The sequence below is a fragment of the Symphalangus syndactylus genome, chromosome 21 (assembly GCF_028878055.3).
Source record: "Symphalangus syndactylus isolate Jambi chromosome 21, NHGRI_mSymSyn1-v2.1_pri, whole genome shotgun sequence".
NCBI lineage: Eukaryota > Metazoa > Chordata > Mammalia > Primates > Hylobatidae > Symphalangus > Symphalangus syndactylus.
Window position 1 is genome coordinate 39,696,184 of NC_072443.2, and position 26,335 is coordinate 39,722,518.

At 40.4% G+C, this 26,335-nt stretch overlaps 1 protein-coding gene and 1 pseudogene across 2 annotated transcripts in view; both read right to left on the reverse strand.

Annotated features, from left to right (window-relative positions):
- The window catches only part of LSAMP (limbic system associated membrane protein), a 646,019-nt gene that overhangs the window by 37,291 nt on the left and 582,393 nt on the right, over positions 1-26,335 (reverse strand). For both annotated transcript variants that reach the window (XM_055259228.2, XM_055259226.2), the window contains exons 4-6: positions 15,560-15,694; positions 4,040-4,160; positions 3,420-3,568 (exon numbers count right to left, since the gene is read on the reverse strand). In XM_055259228.2, the coding sequence (XP_055115203.1) occupies positions 3,420-3,568; positions 4,040-4,160; positions 15,560-15,694 (405 nt within the window). The remainder of the gene's footprint in view (positions 1-3,419; positions 3,569-4,039; positions 4,161-15,559; positions 15,695-26,335) is intronic.
- LOC129471042 (large ribosomal subunit protein uL23-like) lies at positions 11,411-11,921 on the reverse strand (annotated as a pseudogene).

Genomic DNA, 26,335 nt, shown 5'->3' on the forward strand with positions numbered 1-26,335 from the left:
AAACAAGATAAATCTATCACCTTTGTAGGTGCATTTTAGTTATCAGTCTGGAAACACAGTCTGTTATGTTACTTATGCAGCTGGCGGAACTTGTCTTGGCATCACTCGAAGTCCAAGTTTTCATCTATGTCATGCATATCCCCCTGTCTGACAGACTAGGGAGCTGAATCCTTGCCCATACATTGTGCCATTGGATTAATGTATTCAAAACGTTAATAAGGTAATGCTTAGCCCAAGGATGAAGAAAAAGATATACAAGGCATTACTTGGTTATACCGACTAAGGTAGTGTAGATCTTTGACAAACACAGTGCTAGAATGTGTGGAGAACTAGATGAATGAGAAAGGAATGCTTCCACCAGCTCAGGAAAAATTTACTATGAATACAATGTATTCTTACACCCTCATTCCATGATTTTGACCCCTCTGGAGATCAGTATTTGAATAGAGAGTGGGGAAGTGTATGTATGCATGTGACTGCAAGTTTACACTGTGTGACAAGTCAGCTCATCACTGTGGTGGATATGCCTGAAAATGCACTGACACACCAACGAAGATGAATAATCGCCATCTCTTCAGGGGCTCTGGCTCTGGGTCTCTACCTGCTGCTGCCGCTGGCTGGCAGAGGCTCACGAGCTGCCTGTTCTTCTCTGGACTGGCTTGGTCAGCAGAGCACCCTGCTGCCCACACAGTGCTTCCATCAGGGCCGTGGCCACAGACGCCTGCCCCCAAGCATTTCTCCCCTCCTGACTCTGTTCTGTGGAAAATTACCTCTGCTGACACTTGCACAGTGTCTTCCTTTTCCAATTAATCCCATTTATTTGAATGTAAGTAATAGACGATTGACCCACACGTGTACTGTTATTTTTTCCCTCCCTCCCTCCCTCCCTCCCTTCCTCCCTTCCTTCCTTCCTTCCTTCCTTTCTTTTATCTCCCTCCCTCTCTTTTCCTTTCTTTTCTTTTAGAACTCTGTGAAATATAAGGTTCTAGCTATGCAGGTTGTAACAATAGACCTCTCAAAACTAACTGGTGGTGGGTGGGTGGATGGGTGGAGGGAGTGCCATTCCTGCTACAAAAGAAGGAGAGCTTCTCCCCCAAAATGTTTGTTCTTAGGCCTTGGATCTAAGAAATAGTGCAATAGATTCACCAGTATTCTGCAATTTGAATAGTTCCTTTTAACCTCAAAGCTTAATGATCTTTCATATTCTATTTTTCAGTAAGTATTATACCTCCTAACTTTCCCATAAATGTGGGACATCTATTCTAAACCAAACGCTGACGCATGTGGTGCCTCCGCATGCTGCCAAAGACACAAATATGGTAGTGCCTATGTGGGACCACCAGGAAGTACATCATTAATCACTGCACCACACAATCCTCAAATGTATAGTGGAGGATGACTTCTACTAAATCATAAAGGGCAGTGTGATAGGATACACTTGTCTGATTATTCCCTGATTCTCATTATACAAACAGAAACTCTGTAAGATTCTTGACATTTCTCAATTTTTCTGGGTTAAGTCCTTTAAATGGACCTCTGTTATAGGGCATTGGTATTGTAGGGCTTGATGTTACCTTCCATGACCACGAGCAGTATCTCATTGCCTTTGACCAACTCTATGCGCACTTTCCCTCCTCCCTCAAGTATTCCATCCTTCCAACCTCTTTCTTTTTCCTCTCTCTCAGGCTATAGATGTTTTATTATTTGAAATATATCATTAGCATAGTTCTTAGTCTAGGTTAAATAGGAAGAAAATATACTTTAATGCAAATGTATAATTGCTTGCTTTTTGTAACATCTAAGTGTTCTATCTTCTCTTTACTAATCTCTATACAACCTTCTTTTTAAGTTTTTAAGTGCATGTTGTTCTGCTTAACCAGGTCAACTTAGATTTGGTAAATCTTAAATTCCCAGTTGAGGCTGGTTCCCCCGGCACCCCTGCTCTCCCGCCATCATTTATGGAATCCTTAATGTTAGGAATGAATCAGGTAACTACAGTTCTTAAGAAGTATATTCTCAAGTGTCTTAGAGATATTGATGTCTCTAGTTGAGGCAAAGAATACTTATGTTTGGTCTTTGGAGACAAGTAAACATGTTGTGAATTTTAAACTTCATATGGAGGCAGCATTTGTATAACTGTATCTCATCAAACTGTCACAGACTGAAGTCAATGAGAGTTACGAATGAGAAACTAAAAGCTGAAGTTAGAGTCATTTGTGGTTGTTGTTTTTATAAATGGAGTTGGATCTTAAGGAGTTTTCAAATGGCTTTAACACTACATTTCAAGAGAACTCTCACTTAAATTGATTTTTTTTCTAAAAATATTTTTTTCTTGAAGGCTCATCTAAATGGAATATAGCAAGGTAGAAACATTTCTCCCGGCCATAGTATTTCCAGTTCTTCCAATAGAATCTGTGCAGAAAAACAAACTTAGTGGTTTGTTATTCCAAAATAATAACAGTACTTTTTTTGGACTTTTCCCTTTAGTCCAAATGAACTTTCTGATTCAGCATGGGCTAACTTTTTGGTTTGTTTTGCTTATTCTGATAAATGTGTCTCTATTCCAAATGTTATCATTTTCCTGTGACTCCATTTAGCATCCTTCTGTTTCTCTGAGGGCATCTGTTTCTGTGCTCATAGTCACCTGTCCAACAAGGTAGGGAGTTAGAGACTTTAACTTGCTGCTAAAGAGCAGGACTTCAAAGTGGGGTCTCCTATTAACATCAGTGACTTTAGAATGACCGTTCTCTCCTTGTTCTACTTTCAGGATCTTCTCTGGTCTTCAGAAATGTTCCTCTTTCCTACCATTCTATCTCTGTTCCAAAAATATATCAGAAAAGTAATGTCTCTTACTGTCATACAGAAAGCTTTCTGCAACCATTTTTCCTCCTTTCGATTTTACATTATGTTTTTATCATTTATTCCACCCTTCCTCTTGTGTTGTTAAAAATATACTTTCTTTTTCCAGCCTCTCCCTTCTCTCACCACCTTATCTATTCTCACTGAATATTTCTTCCTCAATCACTTATCACTGCCTTCAAAAAAACACAAAAAACAAAAAACACTGTTATCCATTTCCAGGCTTTTACATCACCTCTGCTTCTTAAAGGACCATTGCCAAAGAGACTTGTGTTCTCTGCATATTATTTCATTTAACCAGGAAAAAACAAAAAACAAAAACAAAAACGAAGGAAAACAAACAACAAGGCAGTTATCAGAAGTAAGACTATAGAGAGAAGTTGCTCCATTTATAAATCTCTGCTAGGCACAGGGGTTGAGAACCCTGTATTTTCGTTTCAGTGCATATATCCTTATTTGTTTTTAAGTGAACTTTTATAGCTAACGGAATGGTTTTCACGTTTTTCATGTGAAAAGTCAATTTAATTCCATCAAGTTGGGCCCTGCTTTGGCATACTTACTGAAAAGGACTAGGCTGGCATTGGTGACCCCCAGCTTGTTGGCAGCCACGCAGGTGTAGTTGCCATAGTGCTCCTCAGTGACGTTGGTCACCGTCAGGGAAGACTGGCCCTCTGTGCTCTTAATCTCAAGGCCATTGGCACTATTTATCCTAAGAGTTCAAAAACAGAAGAATAGAAAGGATCACTGGTGAAGATTTTAGCTTAGGAATTCTTTCCCCATCCTGACACTGGAAGAAAAGGAGAGAAAGGAAGTAGCTAGAGTTTGTTGTTCCATGCCCAGTTCCTATTTTAATTGTGCAATGCCATATTATCAGAATCAATGTCCATCAACAGAGAAAACTAAGGACTAAGGAATGGGTTTGAGTTTCTGTTACAGGCAAGAAAGACATGCAGGTGAAAGCTACCCATTGAACCATTTTTATATTTTACCTGACTGCTTTTGGGCTTCAGCTTAAGAGCTGCAGGCCCCAAAGAATTTGATAAGAGATATTAAAAAGGAAGAGTGTGAGAATATAGTTCTACATAATTACAACTGGCTTGGCTTTGGCTTTGTTGTGGGGCTTCTGGTGCCCCCAGGCCCATGCAGTGGAGTTATGGGGGATGGTAGGTTTGGCACATACCTAGTGTCATCCCGGTACCACTCAAAGTCAGGTGCAGGCACTGCTGAGGCCTCACATTTGAGTGAAGCTTGTCGTCCTGTGGTGGCTTCATTGCTCTTGGATTCTGTGATAGTGGGAGGATCTGTAGGAAGGACAGGCACACAGGTTTACATGAGGGTCGGGGTGCTTAGAATTTCTATTCAGGAAGGAATGAAGAAGGACAATCTGATTAGAGAGAGGCAGGAAGGGAGCCATCTTAAAGCTCCATTTGTATGAATTATGTAAACAGCTGAATGGGGTTGATCACCAAAAAAGTAAATAAAAATAAGAGATAATTAATGAAAACATAGACTTGGTTTACTTAAATGAGACACTTAGCAGGGTTTTATGGAAATGGAATCTAGAATTTCTTTATCCCTCCTCCAATAGGTCGTGGTATTACAATTATAGATTATAAATATTTGTGTAGTTTTTTCTTTTTATAAATGAAGCAATGATACCAAACGATTTAGGAATCTCAACATATAATTTGACCATTTTTCTTTTTCTTCTTGTCATTGTAGTTTGAGATGGCCTTGAGGGGTCTGATGAAAATAATAGCCAGCTAAAGCCTTTCCAACCCAAGTTTGGTCTGATACTGTTGCAGGATCCAGAAACAAACAAAGAAAACTAGGATTAAGTGACTACCTTCTTTTATTTTATGTGTTCCCTTATCACCACAACCCAGGTAAATTTCGCTTTTTTGTGTGGGGGTATGGTTTAAAGTCTATCCTGGTGCATAGAAGACTTACTGGTATATCAGCCTTCTATTCTCTCTGCCAGTTGGGCCCTTGATTTTTATGCCCAGGAAGGGGCCTACAAAACTATCACAGGCTTGAAATCAGCTGGGAAACACATTTGACACTCTAATTTTCCATGACTCATTCAAACAATCCTATGAGGATGGAAAGAGTGTTTGCATGTCCACTTGACTGTGTTAGGATTGTAGACTCAAGCTCCTGAACTGGATGATGCTGTGTTTGTGCAGGTTATGGGCCTTCAAGGAGAGAGGGCCTTTCCTGTCCAAAGGTCGTTTGCCAGAAGATGGCAACTTGGCTATGTACACATGGGAAAAACAGACCCAGACACTCTGTTTAGACTCTGTAGAGGGAAAAGCTCATTTAGGAAAATTAGTAAAGTGAACGTTAGTGGGTAAATTCATTTAAACCCTGCCCTTCAGCACCTGGTCTATACTCCTTGTTTCTGATTTTTTTAATATTAAAAAACTATCACCTAAGTTTTCTACCTATAGAAGACTGCAATTCTCTGAGTTTAAACGAATGTACGAGAAAGGATCTGATTTGTCTGGAATTTCCTTCCTGCTTTTATTTTCCCATAAGCTTAGACATTTTTAAATCACTGTCAGAGTTAGAGCACATTTGAATAAACACTTGTATGTAAACAGGCATGCTAAATGGGGTTTTGTTGTTTTACTGCTGCTGGTATTGTTGTTTTGCTTTAGACTTACTGCCTTATTTCCGTATAAGCACTAAATGGGAAGATGCTGTCATAAAACGAACCCTGGATTGGAAACTAGGAGTCCTGGGACTTAGTTTGAGTTTGGCTGTTTGGACTTCTCATCATACATTTTCTTTCTGGGTCTTGGTTTTATTACCTATAAAATGAGGGAATCCTATTTTAATGATTTATAGCATCCTTTCCAACTGTAAACTATCCCAATTCTAGTTAAAACTGCTCATTCTTTACAAATGGGTGGTTGGCATCATTATGATCCAAGTGTATTTTCAAACCCTTAACTAATTTAACTCTCAAATTGCTAACTTTCCAAATTATAACTCATTTATCTATTCCATGGCTTAAGAACCAGGATTAGCAGTCAAGAAGAGGAAATCTGAGGTCCGATTTTGACTCTACTCTTAACCACAGCTGTGGTCTGGGAAAACATCTATACCAGTTTGAGCCTTTTTCTTTTTTATCTTTTTAAAAAAGAAGCTAGCTTCTAAAATTGGTTATGTAGATCATTAGAGCACATCAGTTCAAATGATAATGCAATAGTTGGTAGTAGTGGTGCTGTGGGGGAGATATTCATAAAGGGATGGGACACAGAATAGAGGTTCTGGGCTTGGATTTAAAATTTGGTAGACATGAGCTGAAATCAGGCTCTGTTCCTCATTGTCCTTCCTCATTTGAGAGTTTAATACTTTGCTAATAGTCACATTGCTTCCATTTCCTCATCTATAAAATGTTGGGGCTGGGCATGATGGCTCATGCCTCTAATCCTAGCACTTTGGGAGGCCCAAGTGGGTGGATCACTTGAGGTCAGGAGTTTGAGACTAGCCTGGCCAACATAGCAAAACCCCATCTCTACTAAAATACAGAAAACTAGCTGGGTGTGGTGGTGTGTACCTGTAGTCCCAGCTACTCAGGAACCTGCGGCACATGAATTGCCTGAACCCAGGAGATGGAGGTTGCAGTGAGCCGAGATCAAGCCACTGCACTCCAGCCTGGGCAACACAGCAAGACCCTGTCTCAAAAATAAAAAAAATGTTGGAACTCAAGGCAGGGAAGTGCATTTGAAGGCTGAGAGATACTAGGCCTCAGAACTGATGAGACTAGAAATGGATTTCATAAGGGTGAGGAAAAGAAGGAGTGTTGAAAAGGTAACACTGTGATTTCTGGCTTGGGCATCTGGGTAATGCCATCCACTGAGATAAGATTCATAAGTAAAGAAATAAGATGACCAGCAGTAGAACACTAAATAAATATTAGTTTCCAGTCCTCATTTCTTCTCACTGTATTGTGTACTTACGCTGCCAATGACTCCATAATCTGTAGCACATTGGCCCATTGATGTTGGCTGAAGATAATTTTGCTTATCAATTTTGTTTGTTCAATTTCCCAATTTGTAAAATAAATTTCAACTACTGTTTGTGAGTTTCTGGAGCCACACAGTTATAACTGCCAACTGGTGACTATTTACCCTTGGTCCCCTACCACTTTGGGACCCAGGGGAAATAAATGATTTTTCTGATTGAAAAATTTGGGAAGAAGAAACTGGGCCTGTTTGGCTTATCTCTTTCGTTTCTTCCTTTCGGGACCAAGCTTCTGGCCAGTAGCAGAGGTTCTCCTCTGTTTCTCCATGTCAGAAGGCTTACTTGGGCTCTCTCCTTTCTGCTCTCATGTGGGCAGGCCCGTCCCACCCCAGGGCTGCCATGACTAGGGAGGTAAGTCGGCCACACTAAGCTGCTATCTCTAGCCACCTTGATCTCTAAAAATGGGAACATTTAGGTTTCCCTGACCACTCTTTTCCTTACTTCTCAATTTGTTTGGAACCTGAATTACCAAGCAGCAAGCTATTTATTAGCCCCTCAGAGACCCCAGCATGGGGAAGCTGGCAGTAAACTAGGATTGAGCACTTACGAGTGCATTAATCTAGTCAGTTACAAAGGCCAACTACTTCTCTCTTTGAAAACTTAGGAATTTTCTTGTACCAGGGTAAATATATGAATACTGATAAATATACAAAGAGCTCATTGTTTCTAATATTTTTCAAATGACACCATGGTGCAAGTTTATCTTTTCATGGCTTATTGAAATGAACATTTCAAAATTCATTTGTAGTGAATTCTGCATAGGTGAGGCTAAGAAAGACTATTACAAATCATACTGCAGCATGCCTTGTGTAGTTAAAATAATAGATGTCCTTATTCAAAATATGGTTATAATAAAAATGTGGTGTCATAAAAATGCTGCACAGAGAGGTCCATTGTTATTCTTTATGTGACTTTGGAAGAGCTTACAATTGTCAAAGGACTCTTCCAGTTTATATTAATTCAAAATTCCATGTTCTGAAAATATTAATAGGACCTTTCTTCTTCTGACATCACTAATAACAAGACTTTTTCAATCAGAATAAATAGGGTAACAAAACAGAGGACTGGGAAATAGAATATAATTCATTTACTCTTACTAATATTGGGAATATTAGTATAAAATAATAACATTCTGAATAGAAAAATTAATGTATAGTCATTTACTGCATGTCAGCATTCTACTAGGTTTTAGATATCCTCTTTATCCAAATAATTAGTCCTAGGAGGTAAATATGATTAACCCTATTTTATGAAAGAGAAGACAAGTTTATAGAGGATTAGTAAGTTGTCCAAATTCACATGGTCAGTACTTGACGGACCATGGATTTAACCCCAGGTCTATCATGCTCTGAACCTCTCTGCTCTGGTACGTCTATTTGAATGAATTCTTTTGGAGAACAATGAATGTCTAATAGGAAAAAATACCATTCAAGGGAGGGAGCATGCTGGTAGATGGAAAGGTAAATGTTGCATATTTCTGTTATTTACAGGGTACGAACAATGGCACAACATGCAGTGACACAGTGGATATAAACCTGTATTAGGAGTCAGGAAATGCAGACTCAATCTCTGCTAGTGCCACTTAGATTGTTACCATGGGACACAATGCTCCCTTGCAGCCCCTCACCTAGGAATATAGACAATGTTGCCTGCCTGTCTGTCTCACAGGTTTGATGTAAAGATCAAATGAAATCATTAATATGAGAGCACTTTTAACGCCTAACGTGATTGCATGTATTATTTTATAGTATTATTATTCACTTGGTATCGTGGATAAAGAAAGGACTTTGGAGTCAGACCTGGGTTTGAGTTCCAAGTCTACCACTCACAAAAGCTGTTTAATTTTGTGTCACAGCATGCTTACACTCACTGAGCTTTGTTTTTGTCCTCTCTACGTTGGGATGATATAGATGGTCTCCCATGGGTAGTGTGCAGTGGTATAAAAAGCAGCAGAGGCAGAGGATGTAGGCAATAAGAAACACATTGTCTGTAGAGAATTTAGAAATGATAATAAGACTGATTTAGAGTTGCTTTTTTGTAAGTTACCATGTGCCAGCAATATTAAACAATGTATATTAAACAATGCCAGTGATTAAGTAAATACTTCTCACTGGGGCAGACCAGGCCCAATACACCTTCCAATTTGGTTGGTGATATGGTTTGGCTGTGTTCCCACCCAAAATCTCATCTCAAACTGTAATCCTCATAATCCCCACATGTCAAGGAAAAGACCAGGTGGAGGTAATTGAATCATGGGGGCGGTTCCCCTGTGCTGTTCTCCTGATAGTGAATGAGTTCTCGTGAGATCTGATGGTTTTATAAGGGTTTGGTAGTTCCTCCTGCACTCATTCCCTTTCCTGCCACCTTGTGAAGAATGTGCCTTGTTTCCCCTTTGCTTTCTACCATGATTGTAAGTTTCCTGAGGCCTCCCCAGCCATGTGGAACTGTGAGTCAATTATACCTCTTTCTTTCATGCGGTGACACAGTGGATATAAATCTGTATTAGGAGTCAGGAAATGCAGACTCAATCTCTGCTAGTGCCACTTAGATTGTTATCATGGGACACAATGCTCCCTTGCAGCCCATCACCTAGGAATATAGACAATGATGCCTGCCTGTCTGTCTCACAGGTTTGATGTAAAGATCAAATGAAATCATTAATATGAGAGCACTTTTAACGCCTAACGTGATTGCATGTAGTATTTTATAGTATTATTATTCACTTGGTATCGTGGATAAAGAAAGGACTTTGGAGTCAGACCTGGGTTTGAGTTCCAAGTCTACCACTCACAAAAGCTGTTTGATTTTGCGTCACAGCATGCTTACACTCACTGAGCTTTGTTTTTGTCCTCTCTACGTTGGGATGATATAGATGGTCTCCCATGGGTAGTGTGCAGTGGTATAAAAAGCAGCAGAGGCAGAGGATGTAGGCAATAAGAAACACATTGTCTGTAGAGAATTTAGAAATGATAATAAGACTGATTTAGAGTTGCTTTTTTGTAAGTTACCATGTGCCAGCAATATTAAACAATGTATATTAAACAATGCCAGTGATTAAGTAAATACTTCTCACTGGGGCAGACCAGGCCCAATACACCTTCCAATTTGGTTGGTGATATGGTTTGGCTGTGTTCCCACCCAAAATCTCATCTCAAACTGTAATCCTTATAATCCCCACATGTCAAGGAAAAGACCAGGTGGAGGTAATTGAATCATGGGGGCGGTTCCCCCGGGCTGTTCTCCTGATAGTGAATGAGTTCTCGTGAGATCTGATGGTTTTATAAGGGTTTGGTAGTTCCTCCTGCACTCATTCCCTTTCCTGCCACCTTGTGAAGAATGTGCCTTGTTTCCCCTTTGCTTTCTACCATGATTGTAAGTTTCCTGAGGTCTCCCCAGCCATGTGGAACTGTGAGTCAATTATACCTCTTTCCTTTTTAAATTACTCAGTCTTGGGCAGTTCTTTATAGCAGTGTGAGAATGGATTATTATAGTTGGCCACTGTTGGTGTGATGATTACAGTGAATTGATATGAAATCTCTAGGAGAGTCTTGGTACTCTGAAGGTACTTAGAAAATTATGGTTCTTGTCCATATTGCAAAATTATAATGAAACATTGTAGTACTCTGGGGTGTTACTGAATATTTCCTCTGAAGCCTTCATAATAGATTCATAAATATTAGGATATGTCTTTACCATTACCTACCCACAGGCAAGAATAAACTAAAGATGAGCATGGAGACTGAATAGGTATAACTATGAAAAGCTAGAGAAGCTGGTCAGTCTGGTTCCATATTAAACAGTTATTTTCCTGGCCAAGACAGGCAGATCTCTTAAGGTCAAGAGTTTGAGATCAGCCTGGTCAACACGGTGAATCCCCGTCTCTACTAAAAATACAAATATTAGTCAGGTGTGGTGGCACGTGCCTGTAATCCCAGCTACTTGGGAGGCTGAGGCACGAGAATTGCTTGAACCGGGGAGGCAGATGTTGCAGTTAGCTGAGATTGGGCCACTGCACTCCAGCCTGGGCAATAGGGTGAGACCCTGTCTCAAAAACAAACAAAAAAGTTATTTTCCTAATGTTTTCTCATTAGGTGATTTTTGAATCAAATCACTGAAGATACCAGTTAAAATACATATACGTTATCTGGAGGTAACAGGTGTCTCCGGTCCCAATTGTGTATTCTGTGGCAACCTCTGCTTCCTCTAAATAAATGGCTATCAAATATAAGGCAAGCTCACATTTAGAAATGTCAGCTCCCCAAGTGCCCCAGCATGGGTGTTGGTTGGGTTGATTAGCTCTGGACACCAGGGTGGAGGCAGAACTGAATTCAAAGAGACAGACAAATAAAGGGAAAACGAGTTGTGAGGAGTGACAATGTGAACCTATTTGGAGAGACACGTGGGAAAGTGGAAGGTGGAAACGTCAGCTGGTCAATGGGGCGGGGACAGCCTTGAGAGCTGGGAGCAGCTTTTTTTTTTTTTTTTTTTTTTAATGGTGAAAAGATATATATATATATATTTAGAAATAGGCAGCTGGACTCAGTTTAGATGATCCCAATTTTGTTGGCAACATCCAAAGCATCGTAATCAGGAGCCAGTGGAACATATGCCTTCTTCTCTCCATCAGGCCGAATCAGGGTGTTGACCTTGGCCACATCAATGTCACAGAGCTTCTTCACAGCCTGTTTAATCTGGTGCTTGTTGGCTTTAACATCCACAATGAACACAAGTGTGTTGTTGTCTTCTATCTTCTACATGGCAGACTCAGTGGTCAGCAGAAACTTGATGATAGCATAGTGGTCAAGCTTGTTTCTCCTGGGAGCGCTCTTCCGAGGATATTTAGGCTGTCTCCGGAATCGCAGTGTCTTGGGCCGCCGGAAGGTGGGTGACGTGCGGATCTTCTTTTTTTTGTGGCTGTGGACACCTTTCAACACTGCCTTCTTGGCCATTAAAGCCTTCACTTTGGCTTCGGCTTTAGGAGGGGCAGGAGCTTCCTTCTTCGCTTTCGGCGCCATCTTGTGAAAAGGGGAGCAGCTTTTGAGAAAAATTTCTCCAGGAATAGGAAAAGAGTCCAGTATTGAAAGAGTCTAGATAAAATTAACAGTTTGTACTTGTTAAACATTTACTAGGTGCTAGGTACTATTCTAGGTGTACTGGGCACTAGGATGAGACAAGCTCAAAGGTAGTTACATTTAATGCACTGTGAACTGAAATTGAGGAACTGCACCTAGAACCTGCAGTGAAAGAACAGACTGTCCCTAGGACTGGTATCTGAAAGAAATTAACAGCTACATTGTGGGTAAGACACAGAAAGCTGAAAGTCCTGTCTATTGTCTAAATTATACTAAGCTTGTTTAATTGAAGAGATTTTGAGCCAACATTTTAGCTTTCTGGAAATTCCAGGACCTCCTACCACTTAGAAAACAGATTTTGCATGTAAAAGTGGCTATGTGTAATGCTGTATGCCTACTGCAGAGAAGTGCTATCCAAAAGAAATAAAAAGGAGAGACCATAGAGTCCAGCTTGTGAGCTCAACAGGAGAGACTGTTATGTCTCTCTTCTTTACTGCTGTAGTCTCTCAGTGCCCTGCAACAAACATCTGTTGGCAACTGAGTAAATGAGTCAAGGAAGTGCTGGTGGGAGAAAGTTAACAGCCCTGAGATTTTTTTTTTTTCTTGTAGTGGTACTCAGGGTCTGTTCATTACAATAATCTATTTGGCCAGTAGTTGTCTTAACCATCCTGATCCCCCGACCTAATTCCAAAGCCTGTGTTTTGAAAGGGAAGCAGAATCAGTTTAAATAATGGATTTTATGGCCGGCAGGATTAGATGAAGTGACAGAGGTGATCCTGGGCATTTCTCTGTATACAAGAGTGTTGCTAGGCAGACTTGGTTCCATAATTCAATCTGAGAGACTTCATCTACTTAATACAACTATATTTAAATTGGATGAATTGTTTGAACAGGACAACTGCTGTGATGACTAGTTTTAATATAATATAAACACAGCTCATGAGGTTTTGGTAAAAGGTGATTCCAAAGGAAATTGATAAAATATTTTTCAAGATTTGTGACCATATTTGCAAAATTTGGAGAAATGTTAAGAGGGCAGAGTTTATCTGTGAATTTTTCACCTACTTATTCAATACACATTTACTGAGCAATTTTTATAAGATCAGGCACATGCTAGGTCCTGCTTGTTAGGACATATTGGATGTGTGACTAAACTCACTATAGTTTTCCATATAATTTGTTATGAGGGTATCTTTTTAGAATCTGAAAGTTCTGTCCATATTCTGTGGTTCACTCATCACTAGCAAAAGCTCACATTTTCATAAAAGTCTTTTCTTGAAAATTATAAGTATTTTCTTCTGCTTTAAATTACACTTTGGGGACAGTCAAGAAGAAGCAATGTCAGACTAATTGCACTAATAATAATAGGACCCAGGCGGCTAGCTTTGATCTTGGGAACCATCTGCAATCCAGACCACTTTGATGTTTCACACAATGGAGGCGTAAATATTTTCTATGTACACCATGATTGGACTTTCAGAAATCTAATTAAGATGAAGGTCAATTAAGAGAAAATGAAATCTTAACTCCAAAAGTCAGGGAAGAGGTGGAAGATGATGGCATGATTGTGTGTACATAAAAGAAGCTAACCTAATTATAAACTTACACAAACAGCCAGAGAAGTTGCCTTTCATGTGACAAAAAGGTCCTAAAGCATTTTATAACATTGCGATCATTAATGTGTCTTTGAAACACACCCAACACTAGAAAATAATAGTAATAACTGGTATTTCAAAACTCTATTACTAAAAAATTTGAAGATAGCTAGGGATAGAAGCACTTCAGAACTCATGAAATGCAGCCCCTTGCTTCTTGGAAATGAGTACCATAAACTATAGCAGAGTCAATTGTTTCTATTAGATTCCTCTAGGTTTGGTGTGAAAGAGATTTTGCTGCTTGTTTCAGAGGTCTGCAAGGCTGGAGAAGGCCACAGGTAATGGTGTATCCCAGCACAGGCTGCGTAAACTTTAGCAAGTTTCCTCAGCTTTCCAAGCCTCAGTTTCCATATTTCTAAAGTAAGACTAATGATGCTTATCTCATAGGTTTAAAATGGCTGTGGGGATTAAACAACAAATATAAATCTCTCTCTCTCTCTTTTTTATTTTGAGACAGAGTTTCACTCATGTTGCCCATGCTGGAGTGCAGTGCTGCAATCTCGGCTCACTGCAACCTCCACCTTCTGGGTTCAAGTGATTCTTCTGCCTCAGCCTCCTGAGTAACTAGGACTACAGGCACCCGCCACCACACCCAGCTGATTTTTGTATTTTTAGTAGAGACAGGGTATCATCATGTTGGCCAGGCTGGTCTCGAACTCCTGACCTCAGGTGAACCACCGGCTTCAGCCTCCCCAAGTGCTGGGATTACAGGGGTGAGCCACCATACCCGGCCAATATAAATCTCTTAACTCAATGCTGCACGTAGTAGGTATGTGAAATTGCAAATTCTTTATCTTCCTCCTGAGAGCATGGGCTTTAGAATCAAATGGACCTGAGTCTGAATCCCTTTTCTTACATTTACTTTCTGTGTCACTTTGAATGGGCAGTTTTACCTCCTTGGGTTGTGGTTTTTCAAACTCTAAAATGATCTCAATTGTTTCTACCTTGCTGGGGTTGTTGAGTAGAAAAGAGAGAATTTATGTAAAATCTCTGGCACATAGGAAGACATGAGATGACAGAAAGTACTCATCACAGCCTAAAGGATACTTTCAAATATGGATTAAGATGTTTGTACATGTATGCCTGTGTGCCTATGTGTGTGTATGTAGGATGTGTGTGAATTCAATGCATAGAAGGGAAGAACTGTCAAAGCTTCCCTTTGTCCCTGCCACTAGCCACAGCTGTGTGATGTGGGAAATTGAATTTGAACGATGCAGACTCAGTGCTAACTGAACAGGGTAAACGAATTCTCTTTATTCCTTTGCTGGGTGACACACATCATATAGATCCTCCCCCCACCCACCCTCTTTTGAACTACATCTAAGAATCCTTTCATCCGAGAAGTTCAAAGTATGCCCACTTACCTATGCATCTTAGTGAAATCTTCCTTTCTAATGCCCATACTTTGGGACAAATAGGTAACTGAAATTAACTTATCAGACATTCCTGTTAGCCATCAGGGACACATGGTATCTGACCAGAGTGGCAATAATTTGTTCCCAAGGCCAATTATTTAAATAGCAGAGGATAAAATATAATCTTGAGGCATTCCCTCCTGACAAACAATGCATTAAGATGGAAATTCCAGTTAAACCAGATACAAATTGTTGTTTTTCCTAAGTAGTATGACCTTGATTTCCACGAAGACCAGCATAGTGACCGCCAGCAATGTTAGTGCTGTCTGATCATGTTTTCTTAATTCTTTAGTCTGAGTAAAAAAGGGTATTGTTAAATGTATTATGGATTACATTTAGAGTTGATTTATGAAATTCAAAGGCCAAGTCCTGCCCTTGGATGTGTTCAATGTATAAATGTGCATTCCTGGCCAGAGGAGCATCTGCTTGAAATACAATGTTCTTTTGCTAATGGAATCTTTAGAGCTCACTGGAGGTAGAGGTGCACCCTGGGCACCTAGCACCTGCTGGCTCCTGCCGTACTCACAGTTCACAGTGACCTTGACTTGTTTGACATCCGCCGAGGAGACCTCATTGGCAGCTTTGCACTCATATTTGCCTGACTGCTCCCTGGTGATGCCGAGGATCTCCAGATATTCTTCTTCTCCTTCAAATTCCCTTCCTGAAAAACAGAGGTTTTCATGATTCTTTTTTAAAGTCTGAAATAGGCAGTAGATCCTCTCATTATTCTTTTTAAAAGCAATAAATGCACATTTCTTTTCAATGATTTGAAAATGTACTTTGTCTGACATCAGATTCCACAGAAGCAGACCTCAAGACAAAAATCTTGTGAAAGTGATTGAGTAGAAAATACTCTCAGGAAAAACCAGAAAGAAAATGGGAAAATGAGACTTGGAAGAGAAAGAAGCCAAGCAAGGGTGCAATGCCAAGCTAAGTCCCACAGAGAGCAACTGTGGCTCAGTCTTTCAGGGAGGCCTGGGGATAGCTCATATCGCACTTCAAAATTATTCTGATCATGAGGCTTGGAGCTGGGGTGTTTATAGGTGCATGCACTCACTAGTCGCTGGTTAAGGGTTTTGAACAAAGTGGGAGCTGGCGGGAGGTACATGCAAATCATAAAGTGCTCTGAGGGGATATGGCACCAACATCATCTGTTACACCATGCTGCAAAGCACTCCTTTTTTGTTGTTGCAAAGCACTCTTTACACCAACGTTGTTATTAGACAAAGTGGCTTCCTTTTGAGAAACCACCACTCTTCTCCAGATTCTGTTAAATTCTGTTCACAAGGATTGTATGCTAAACTGTCTTGGCAGTTGTGATCTCTGTTCTATAGCAAACTACGTCATCCTAGAGGCTTTTAGGCCATGGGCCAGATCCATGAGAATGTGCTGCTGATGGTGTGTTTGTGATGGACTGTGTCATCTGGGGTTTGGGGTAGGGAGTTAAATATTATTGGCTTAAAAGTTGGGATTAGGAATAGGGAGGTCCTGTTTGGAAAGATCTACATAGTTGAGTGTGTGCATTTTAGTAAAGCAATCTCAACTTAAGAAACTTTGTTTAAATTCCCCTATGTGGAGTGTAATTGATTAAACCATTTTCTTCCTGAAGAGATGGAGAGAGAAATAAGGAAGAAGTAGAGAGGGAGAAAAATGAAAAGAAGAAAGAGAAGGTGATTGAGGAAAGAGAAGGTGAAAGAAGAAAGAGAAGAGAAAATGAGATTGGGTAGCAGGAAGAGCCTAGCCAGAGCTTGGCCAGAAAGGCCCAAGGACTTCAACTCTAGCTAGACTGAACCCCCTCACCCCAAAATTTCAAAACTCCACTGTTAGTTAGGATAGAGCAGCTGGGGAGGGTGTTAAAGAACACAGTCCTGCAACCATGATGCTCCTGGTCATTCTACATCAGCTCTGCTCAAATGCCATAAGCTATTTTCCTTTTTTGGAAATTCCTCGATGACCAAATCAACATAACAGACAGTTAGCAGGCAGACAAATTTACTCTAAATATGTCAGCTAAACCTGTTAACTAGGCTCCCGACAGAACATGGGGCTTCTTTGCTAGCATTCTATAACACAACTCTCTGGATATTCCAAGCTCCAAGTCTTCTTTCAATTGTCAATATCACTAGTTTTGAGGAAACTGTACAATCTTGATTAAAAAAACAGGCAAGAGTAATATAATATTATTTGGTTCTGAAGTTCTGCACATTATCTAGCCCATGCTTCTACTGAGAATGTTTTAGAATTAGTCTATAGCATATAGTTAAATATTATTTTTAAGAGGTTAATTTTCTCCTGTCTACATTTTTCTCTTCTCCTTTTCCAACATTTAAAGCAAGTACTTAGATCTGATTTTACATGTTATAGAAGTAGAATGTAGTAGAGAAGAAAACAGTAATCTCAGAAAGGGTAACTGGCCACTTTTCTGGATTAATTGGGCAGGATTTAGGATTGAAGGGATAAAAAGATCTTTCCTGCGCATTGTTTCTATGGACTAAGTGTCATGCCAACTATTTGATGCTAAGACTCTTCTAGCTGAACATAAATACCCTGAAGGCTAATGGCAATTTTGACGATTAGTTTTTTATTTAGCAGACAGAAATAGGTGTAAGCTCATTGAAAACCTAGAATGCAGAGGTGGAATAGAAAGTAAGATAGCATTATTTATTTTGAGAATAATGGTAAATTTTAATAAGAAAATAGTTAATAATAATTTCAGAATGTTTTAGTATTTCTTCCCATACTGCATATCCCCCACCCATAATCTTAATCTTGGTTGGGGACAGAACTGTCAGTAGAAGAAGGAGAGAACAAGGATAATCTTAGAGATGGTTGGCAACACTGAATTCTTTCCAATTCCCATGAAATACCTAGAAATGGTGGATTATGGGTCCCTACTTTCCTTTTTGAATTTATAAAAAAACAAAAACTAAACAGTTGCAGGAGAGAAAAAGATTATTTTTAGCTGCACCAACTAAAGCTCTACCAATTCTGGAAGATGGCACCTATGAAAGTAAATAGTAAGATGAATGAAAGAAAAACAAAACAATATTTATTGTGTTTGGGAGCCTGGGATTCTTACATGCCAATACAAGTATTAATAATCTCATTTGTTCTTGATAAGCAGATGATAAAACATATCCTTATCAGATAAACTTTCAATCTCATGTCTCTAGAATTTCCCCTAAACTACCTGAGGATAAAAGGAGAGTTTTCCCTTAAGTGACCCACATGGGAGGCAGAGACATCATTTTTGCTTCTCCTGTGATAGCTCTCCTCCTCTCCCATGGCAGCCTCTGCCTCTAGCACATGATGTGCGTAGCTATCTCAATAAAGTGGGAGCAGGCTCAAGGTGCAAACCAACTATCGGCAGGGGAAACTACACAGTATTCTATCATCCAACCAATCTCATCCAACAATTCTCCTGCTCCTTTCTTTCCTTTGCCCCGGTGTGTCTGTCCTCATAAGAGCAAATTTTCTCCAGTTCTTTCAGTTCTGACTGGCTGTTCTCAACCCAAGGGTCCTGCCAATATTTCCTTTCATTCTCTCAACCTTAAGAAGACTTTCAGGCCAGAAACTGAATTTAAAACATTGAGAGACACCCCTGGGCCCTCCCTGTTGTCATGCTTCCTTTCCCTATCCGCTGGATCCTCCAGTTGAAACTCTTGCATTCCCTGGCCCTTCCTGATTAGTCTGTTCTAGTCACACCCAGGAGACTTTTCCCACAATGCATTATCTCTACTGCTTCACTTGAGAATTTCTTACCAATTCACAGAAATTTAACAGGAAATGGGAGCTTTTCTGTTGTTGGAAAGCCAAAGCTCCAGATTGTTAGCATCACAGGGACCATGCCTTACTCATAATATCCTCATGAACTAGCACAGAGTTTGGCTCAGATTAGTCACTCAATAAATGTTTGTTGAGTTAGCTTGCTACAGACCCAATGCTTGTGCTTCTCCAAAATTCATATGTTGAAACTTAAGCCCCAAAGTGATGACGGTATTTGGAAGTGGGGTCTTTGGAGGTGATTAGGTCATGAAAATGGAGCCTTCATGAATGAGATTAGTGCCCTTGTAAAAGAAACTCCAAGCTGGGTATGGTGGCTCATGCCTGTAACCCTAGCACTTTGGGAGGCCAAGGTGGGCAGATCACTTGAGGTCAAAATTTCAAAACCAGCCAGGCCAACATGGTGAAACCCCATTTCTACTAAAAATACAAAAAAATTAGCAAGTGTGGTGGCATGTGCCTGTAATCCCAGCTATTTAGGAGGCTGAGGCAGCAGAATTGCTTCAACCTGGGAGGCAGAGGTTGCAGTGAACTGAGATCAAGCCACTGCACTACAGCCTGGGTGACAGAGCAAGACTCCATCTCAAAAAAAAAAAAAAAAAAAGAAAGAAAACAGAAACTCCAGAGAGTTCCTTTGCCTCTTCTGCCATGTAAGGACACAGAGAAAAGACAGCTGCCTCTAAATCAGGAAGTGGGCCCTCATCAGACAGTAAATTTGCTGGCACCCTGATCTTGGACTTCCCAAGCTCCAAAACTGTGAGAAATACATTTCTATCGTTTATAAGCTACCCAGTCTATGGTATTTTTGTTATAGTAACTTGAATGGACTGAGATAAAGCTGAACTGAATTAAGAAATTCAAAGAGATACTAGAGTTATTTTCAGCACTTCATGTAGTTTGAGAGAATAGAGCTAAGTACTGAAAAGTGGCTAAGTATTTCTGTCAGAGAAGTTGGCATAAAACTCCACTGCCTTTTAATGATCCTAATAAAGTTCTCTTTTACTGGGGAAGAAAGGGTATGCTGAGTACTCTGTTGTTGAAGGACTGCACAGGGGCATTTCTGGCCATGTCCCGAGGAATTATCTGCCATGTGGAATTATCATTTTGGAACCCAACAGAGCTCCCAGTGGACACAGGCACGATACAATCTCAGCAAGTGCTGTTTCTTGTTTTAAGGCATGGAATATACCACCTGAATCTTGAGTCACAAAACTCTAAAATGCACTCAGATTCTCCTGTTCCTTTCTTTCCATTTGCCCCCATGTGCCTGTCCCCAAGAGGGCAACTTTTCTCCACTTCTTTCAGTTCTCTCTGACTGGCTGCTCTCAACCCCAGGGTCCTGCCAATATTGTCTTTTATTCTCTCAACCTTAAAAAGACTCTCAGGCCAGAAATGGACACAAAACCTATTGTTTAAGTTCTCTGGTGGACGAGTTCTATGGCCACAATTTGGGTCTTTCTCTTGTCCCTATTATTTTTTGCCCTTAACAGAAATGTTTACTTGAAATGCAAATTTCAGTATTTTGGTATTTTAAACACCTCAACCAATTTCCACAAGCCTGCTCACATCACTGAGTGTTATGTTTATTCTGGGATCTAGTGTTTAGTTTAAATCTCCCTTTGCTTAATGTGTTTTTGTGTCTCCTGGCAATACTCAGCTACCGGGCTAAATAACTTCTCATCCTCCTCAGTGTATGCACCTTTTAAACTCTTGCACATAATTAGCCTATCCCTTCTTAGTCACTGTTTACTCAAGTTGTACATATTAGTTCTTTTAAGATTTCTTCATAAGTCAGAAAGAAGGGCCTAGAGCTAATGGCAAGAGAAAAGTGTTCTCTCCTGTGTTCCCCAATGTGGAGGCAAATCAGCCAGGAATAACTCCAATTAAAGTATGCCAGGTGCTGCCTTCTGAGTACAGTGCCTTCGGAGTTCCATACTTTAGTGAGCCCTGTAGTTGCTATGCAAAATGTTGACTGATTTAGATTTATAAGGTCAACCAGGCATTTGTAACAAGGAGCCATTTGAAATTAAATATATTTCCGTGGTGTTGCTTTCTCTCATTCCCTTTCTTTCTCTCCTCCCTCTCCCTCCTTCCATCCTCCCATCTCTCTCTCTCTCTGTCTCTCACACACACACACATGCCCACACACACCCCCCCCCCCCCACAGAAAAAACTAGTTATTTACATATAAGATTTTACTGTTAACTTTTAGGGAGCAGCACACACATTTCCTCACCCTCAAATATTTGCTCACTAAGCAGAGCAGGACTAGTCTCAAAAACTTCCCAGGACATGACAACCAGCCCCATATTTGGAATTAAATTTTTTTTAAAGACTATTACTGTAATAATCATTATAGTACCTGTCTTTCCTTTTATTTGAGATACAAAAAATACAATTTAGGAAACTTGCTAAATTGGAGCATTTTGTGACTTTAAAAATATAGAATTCCAAGGAAAGTATGTTAGGAAATGAATGGATCATTTTTTTCACTGTTCTGAGAAAACTTTTGTAAGTATAGCATCTCAGTAGATCAATCTTTCACAGATGGAAAGATGTGCTTGAAATAGGGTTGCTATTCCCTTTACTCACCTACGTTTGAATATTTACATGTAAGTGGCTGTAAACACACTAGCTATAAACACAAACATACAGTTTAATGAAAAGCAAAGAACTAGAATTTATCTTGCAAGGTGTATATGTGTGTATATTTGTGTTCGTGTGGGTCTGTGATTGGAAACGTGAGTGAAGTAGGTAAGCAAGAAAAGCAAGCTATGAACTTCTACCTATGAAAATGAAAGGAAAAAAGATCACGAATCAATGATGCCATTTGAAGTTTCCTGTGAGAACTTCAAATGCTGTACCATGTTTCTGTTCTTAAAGTATGTTTCATGTTTTCCTTTTGTTTTCCCCTAAGGACATGCTCACCTGTTCCTGTTTTTGCTTTCTTCCCTGCTTTCCTGCACATCATGTTCTACACAGAAATGCTAAGGAAAGGAAGAGAGAAAGAAACACAAGAAATCTAGAAAAGATGCCTGCAGTAGGGCTCTGTTTGTATTTGCAGCCATGTCTCTCTCCAGATTATTTGACGTTTTTGCTTCTCCGCTTCACATTTCACCTGAGAGATCCCTTAGTGTTTGACAATGTTGCTGTCCAAAGGCTGAAACCACTTCTCATCCTCTCTTTTCACCACTGGAAGGGAGGGGTGAAGAGTGGTAAAATGATCCCTGATTGAAAGAAGGCAGGGAAGGGGTAGATGCAGTCCTCAAAAGTGACAACCACAGGAGGATAAGGAGACAAAGGGAAGAACAAGGTATTGAAGGGGATGAAGAAAACAAACAAACAAAAAAAAAAACAGATGTGATATAATGAAGATGATTTTAGGGAAGAGTTGGAGGAATGGAAATGAAAGGAGAGAGAGTTTTCTGAAGAAAGAGGCATATGACTATTAAGACATTTGAGCTGCATGCAAGGGAAGGGGTGGTTACTCTGCTATAGAAATGTTCCCTATTTGAATAATAAGACACAACAGGGGGTGGATTATGCAAATTGGCCCCATGCCTTCTGCAACCCCAAAGGATGTAGTTAGTACGCAGAAACCAGTGACAAGAACAATGCCAGGGAAGATTCACAACTGGCTTTGGCTCTATGAATGAGCATGGGCCAAAAGAAAAAGAACGCCCTGGGATTATTTTTCCTGGCATCCAGAGAGATCCAATTCATTTTGATTTGCATTTTTGCTTTCACATATAAAAAATAAGCTAGCTGAAATAGTTTGAGCTGAGCTTCCAACCTGAGGCTACCATGCATGCATCCTTTTTTCAGTCCTGGGCCATGACATTCTTTTATTGTATTTATACTAAACCATTACCCCCTACTTGGTGTCAGTTTTTAGAAACTGCCCTGCCCTTCTAAATGTGATGCTTGAAGTCAGAATCCCCTATATTTAGTTCTCTGAAGGGAATTGTACTGAGAATAGCTATGGTTACATTGTAAGGCTTTACCACTGTAAAAACCACATTTGGTTTTGATCATCACTGTATCCCTTCCCTAGTGTGTAGCACAATGTCGGAACCTATTAAAAGTTCAAGAAATATTGTAGAGTGACTGTTGAATGAACTACTGCTTAATAAACACTTGATAGGCACTGTGCTAAGTGACTCAGATATATTATCTTATTTAATTCACAATAGTTTTAAGATTGCTTACAGATGTGTAACACATAGGAACACAGGTTTAGAGTGGTCAAGAAACTTGCGCAAGCTTATAATGTTAGTAAGGAAGACATGAGCTTTGACCCAGGTCTGTGGACTTTTGGGACTCATGTTCCTAACTAAGCATGCCTACTTTTATCATTAGAATGCTGAAAGATGCTACAGTTGGCTGAATTCTTAGCTCTCAGAATCTGCTTTATTTCTTTCTTTCAAGTATAGAATAAGACATTTGAGAAATTTCAAAAGCAATGCAGCTCAATTATTGATAAAGAAGGTAAAAAGACAGGCTTCATCTTTTATGAGGTTTGTCCACTTCACTTCCTTATTGAAAAGATCCAATAAACCAATAAATGAGGGGAAAAAAAGTTGATCTTTAAAAATTTAGCCTCTTAACCATTTATTTTTAGGAGTCCCTCCATTAGCAATAAAAACCTATTGGTACACACAAATGCCAGCAACCTGCAAATGAGCTACAGAGACAGTGTAGAGCAGACTTAGTGGTAGAGAAGATTTCTGGGAGAAATAAGTTTTCAGGAACTTAAGAAATGCAAGTGGAGAAAAAATTAGGGCTGGCAAATTGCAAAAGGGTGTGGCAATCTAGAAGTCTCCGAGCAGGAAAAATGAGGATGGTGATGTGTGAGGACGTGCACAGGGATGTGGCGGGTGGTTTGAGGACTCTGGATTTGCTATGTTAGGTACCACTACAACCCCTTTAAGCCTGCCAGCACCCACAGGGTACTGAGTACAATGGCATTATTCTGTAATTTGTTTTCTTCCTTTTTTCCTCCCCTCCTCCCCTCCCTCCCTTCCTCTTTCCTCCCCTCCCTCCCTCTTTCCTCCCCTCCCTCCCTCTTTCCTCCCCTCCCTCCCTCTTTCCTCCCCTCCCTCCCTCTTTCCTCCCCTCCCTCCCTCTTTCCTCCCCTCCCTCCCTTCCTCCTTCCCTTCCTCCCTCCCTCCCTCCCTTCCTTCTTTCCTTCTTTCCTTCCTTCCTTCCTTCCTTCCTTCCTTCCTTCCTTCCTTCCTTCCTTCCTTCCTTCTTACACACCATATAGGAAACGTGATGTGTAAGCATAAAATCATACGAAAATTCTATTTGTTTGAAGTCCTTTATACACCAACACTATTTACTCTCAGTGCCTGTTTCTTGACACTGAGTATTAACATGTATTTTGATGAGCCTTCCTGTGAATTACTGTGAAAGTGGAGATGGGCTCTTCAAAGATTTCAAAAAATTGCGATCAACCTTGTTTAACTGACAGTGGCTGCCTGGGGAATGATGTTGAGAAGGGTTCTGAGGCAGTGTCTGGGCTCAGTGGGAGAGAGTGGCACTGTCCCCTTGGAGGGCAGGAGAAGGAATGTGGACCCTGTACACAGACCCTCACCTGCCCTGAATTTCCTGTAGTCCACTTGGTTTTCTCAGGTATGAAGAAATGTATTCTAAATGCAGTGTGTAGGTTGGAAGCTAATGACTTCCTAAGTGTGAATGCAGGTGGCATCACTTGGCGAATTAGGAGGGGGTACTTATTTTGGAGTGAAGATAATGAGTTCCATTCTTGATATGGTTCGTATTAGGTTTTCCTGGGACATACTGTGGAGTACATTTTATAGGTACTGGGAAATATGGGGTTGGTAAGAGATTTGAGCTAACTGTGGATTTAAATTTGTAATCTACACATGGGTTGTAATTCAAATCACTGGAGCAGGGGCTGCAGAACATTTGTAGGATGTAGCTCCCAAAGCCAGCACCCACTCTCCTACTTCATTTTTATGACCTCAGGGGTGTGGGGAAGAAGAGGCAAAACTGAAAACAAAGGATTAAAAAAGCCCCATATACTTAAAAGAGTCCTGTGGGAATAAAGTAGAAGTAAAGATTCCTGCAGATGTTAATTGCTTTTTAGACTTTTTCCTAAAACGTGGGGCAGGGGGTTTGGCAGGGACAAAGATTAGAATTGCTGGACAGAGTCAGTAACAAACAAGATCACTCACCATTGTCATCAGAACTGTGGGGGTATTACCAGACCTGTTATTAGCAACTCTGCCATGGCTCAGGATTAAATATCAAGAGAGATGAGAGCAGCAGTTGCTGTTTTTAAGAGTCACAGAAATCAATTGGCATTTAGTAAGTGAATGTGTTAAACTCAGCAGGGTGATTGCACTATGGAAGGATTGCTAGGCAGAGTTTTGAAGCTGCCACAGAAGCCTTTGAAATGTAATGAAAACAAAACAGACAATAACCCCATCTAGCCCTTCACCCTTTCTTAACAAACCCTGATGTTGCAATGACCTCATATGGGTTCACCCTAAAATCCCAGATCTACTTCTTCAGCTAGGCCCAGTGCTGAATGAGCTATTTGATCCAATTTGGAGAACTGTTCTTGCTTAAAGTCAATACATAAGTAATGAAGAGAGAAGAAGGGTAAGGAGTGGCAGCAGGGCAGAAGAGGAAAATGTTTAAGTATGAACTAAATTGATGTTCTTGGAATGTTTCCATTTAACATAAGATGGGCAGCTCAGGGGTCAAAACATATTATTAGTAAAGGGTCCAGCCATTGGCTTCTTCATTTTGACCAAAATGTACAAGCTAAAAATTACTCCATCAACATTCATTCTGGGTTGCAGGCTTCTGTTTACTAGCACTCCTCAATCTGGGCTAAGGATTTTTAGCCTTTCTGGAAAGCAGATGGATCACAGTGGGAGTGGGGGTCCCAGCTGCAGTGTCAGGAGCACAGGTAGAGGTGGAGTGGAAGAGAAAAGAAGAAAGCACTTGCCTGTTCTTGAAAGCAGTCCCTCTCCCAGGCTGGGGCCCATGCGCTCCTAGAAGGCTATGAGGCCAGTGGGCCAAAGCTTAATAGGAAAACAGCAGCGATTTGTCTCCACTGCTATTTATGTTTCAAGTGCTCGACAGGCTGTCAGTGCAAGTGAGGGTCGCTAAATTTACTGCCTTTCAGATTACTGCTACAGTCTCGAACTTGACAAGTTACTTCATTTAAAAAGCGCTGCATGAGGGTGTTTCCTGCACTCCTTTTTAAATAAAAACAAGGGGAGAAGAAGAGGCCACCTCAGAGGTTTAAATGGTTGAAATAAAGAAAGTCCACAAGACTGTCTTACCCTGAGGGGTGGACCTCAGAGGGAGAGTGCTACTTTCATACACTCATCTCTAATTAAAATGGCAAGTGAGGGAGAGGGATGACCCCAAGGTTCTTGGTTTGATTGATCTGTGTACTGGATGACATTTTTATGGGTGGTAGTGGTGGGGGGGTGGGAGGGTAATAACTGAGTTGTTTTATCTATTGAATTGGAATGCT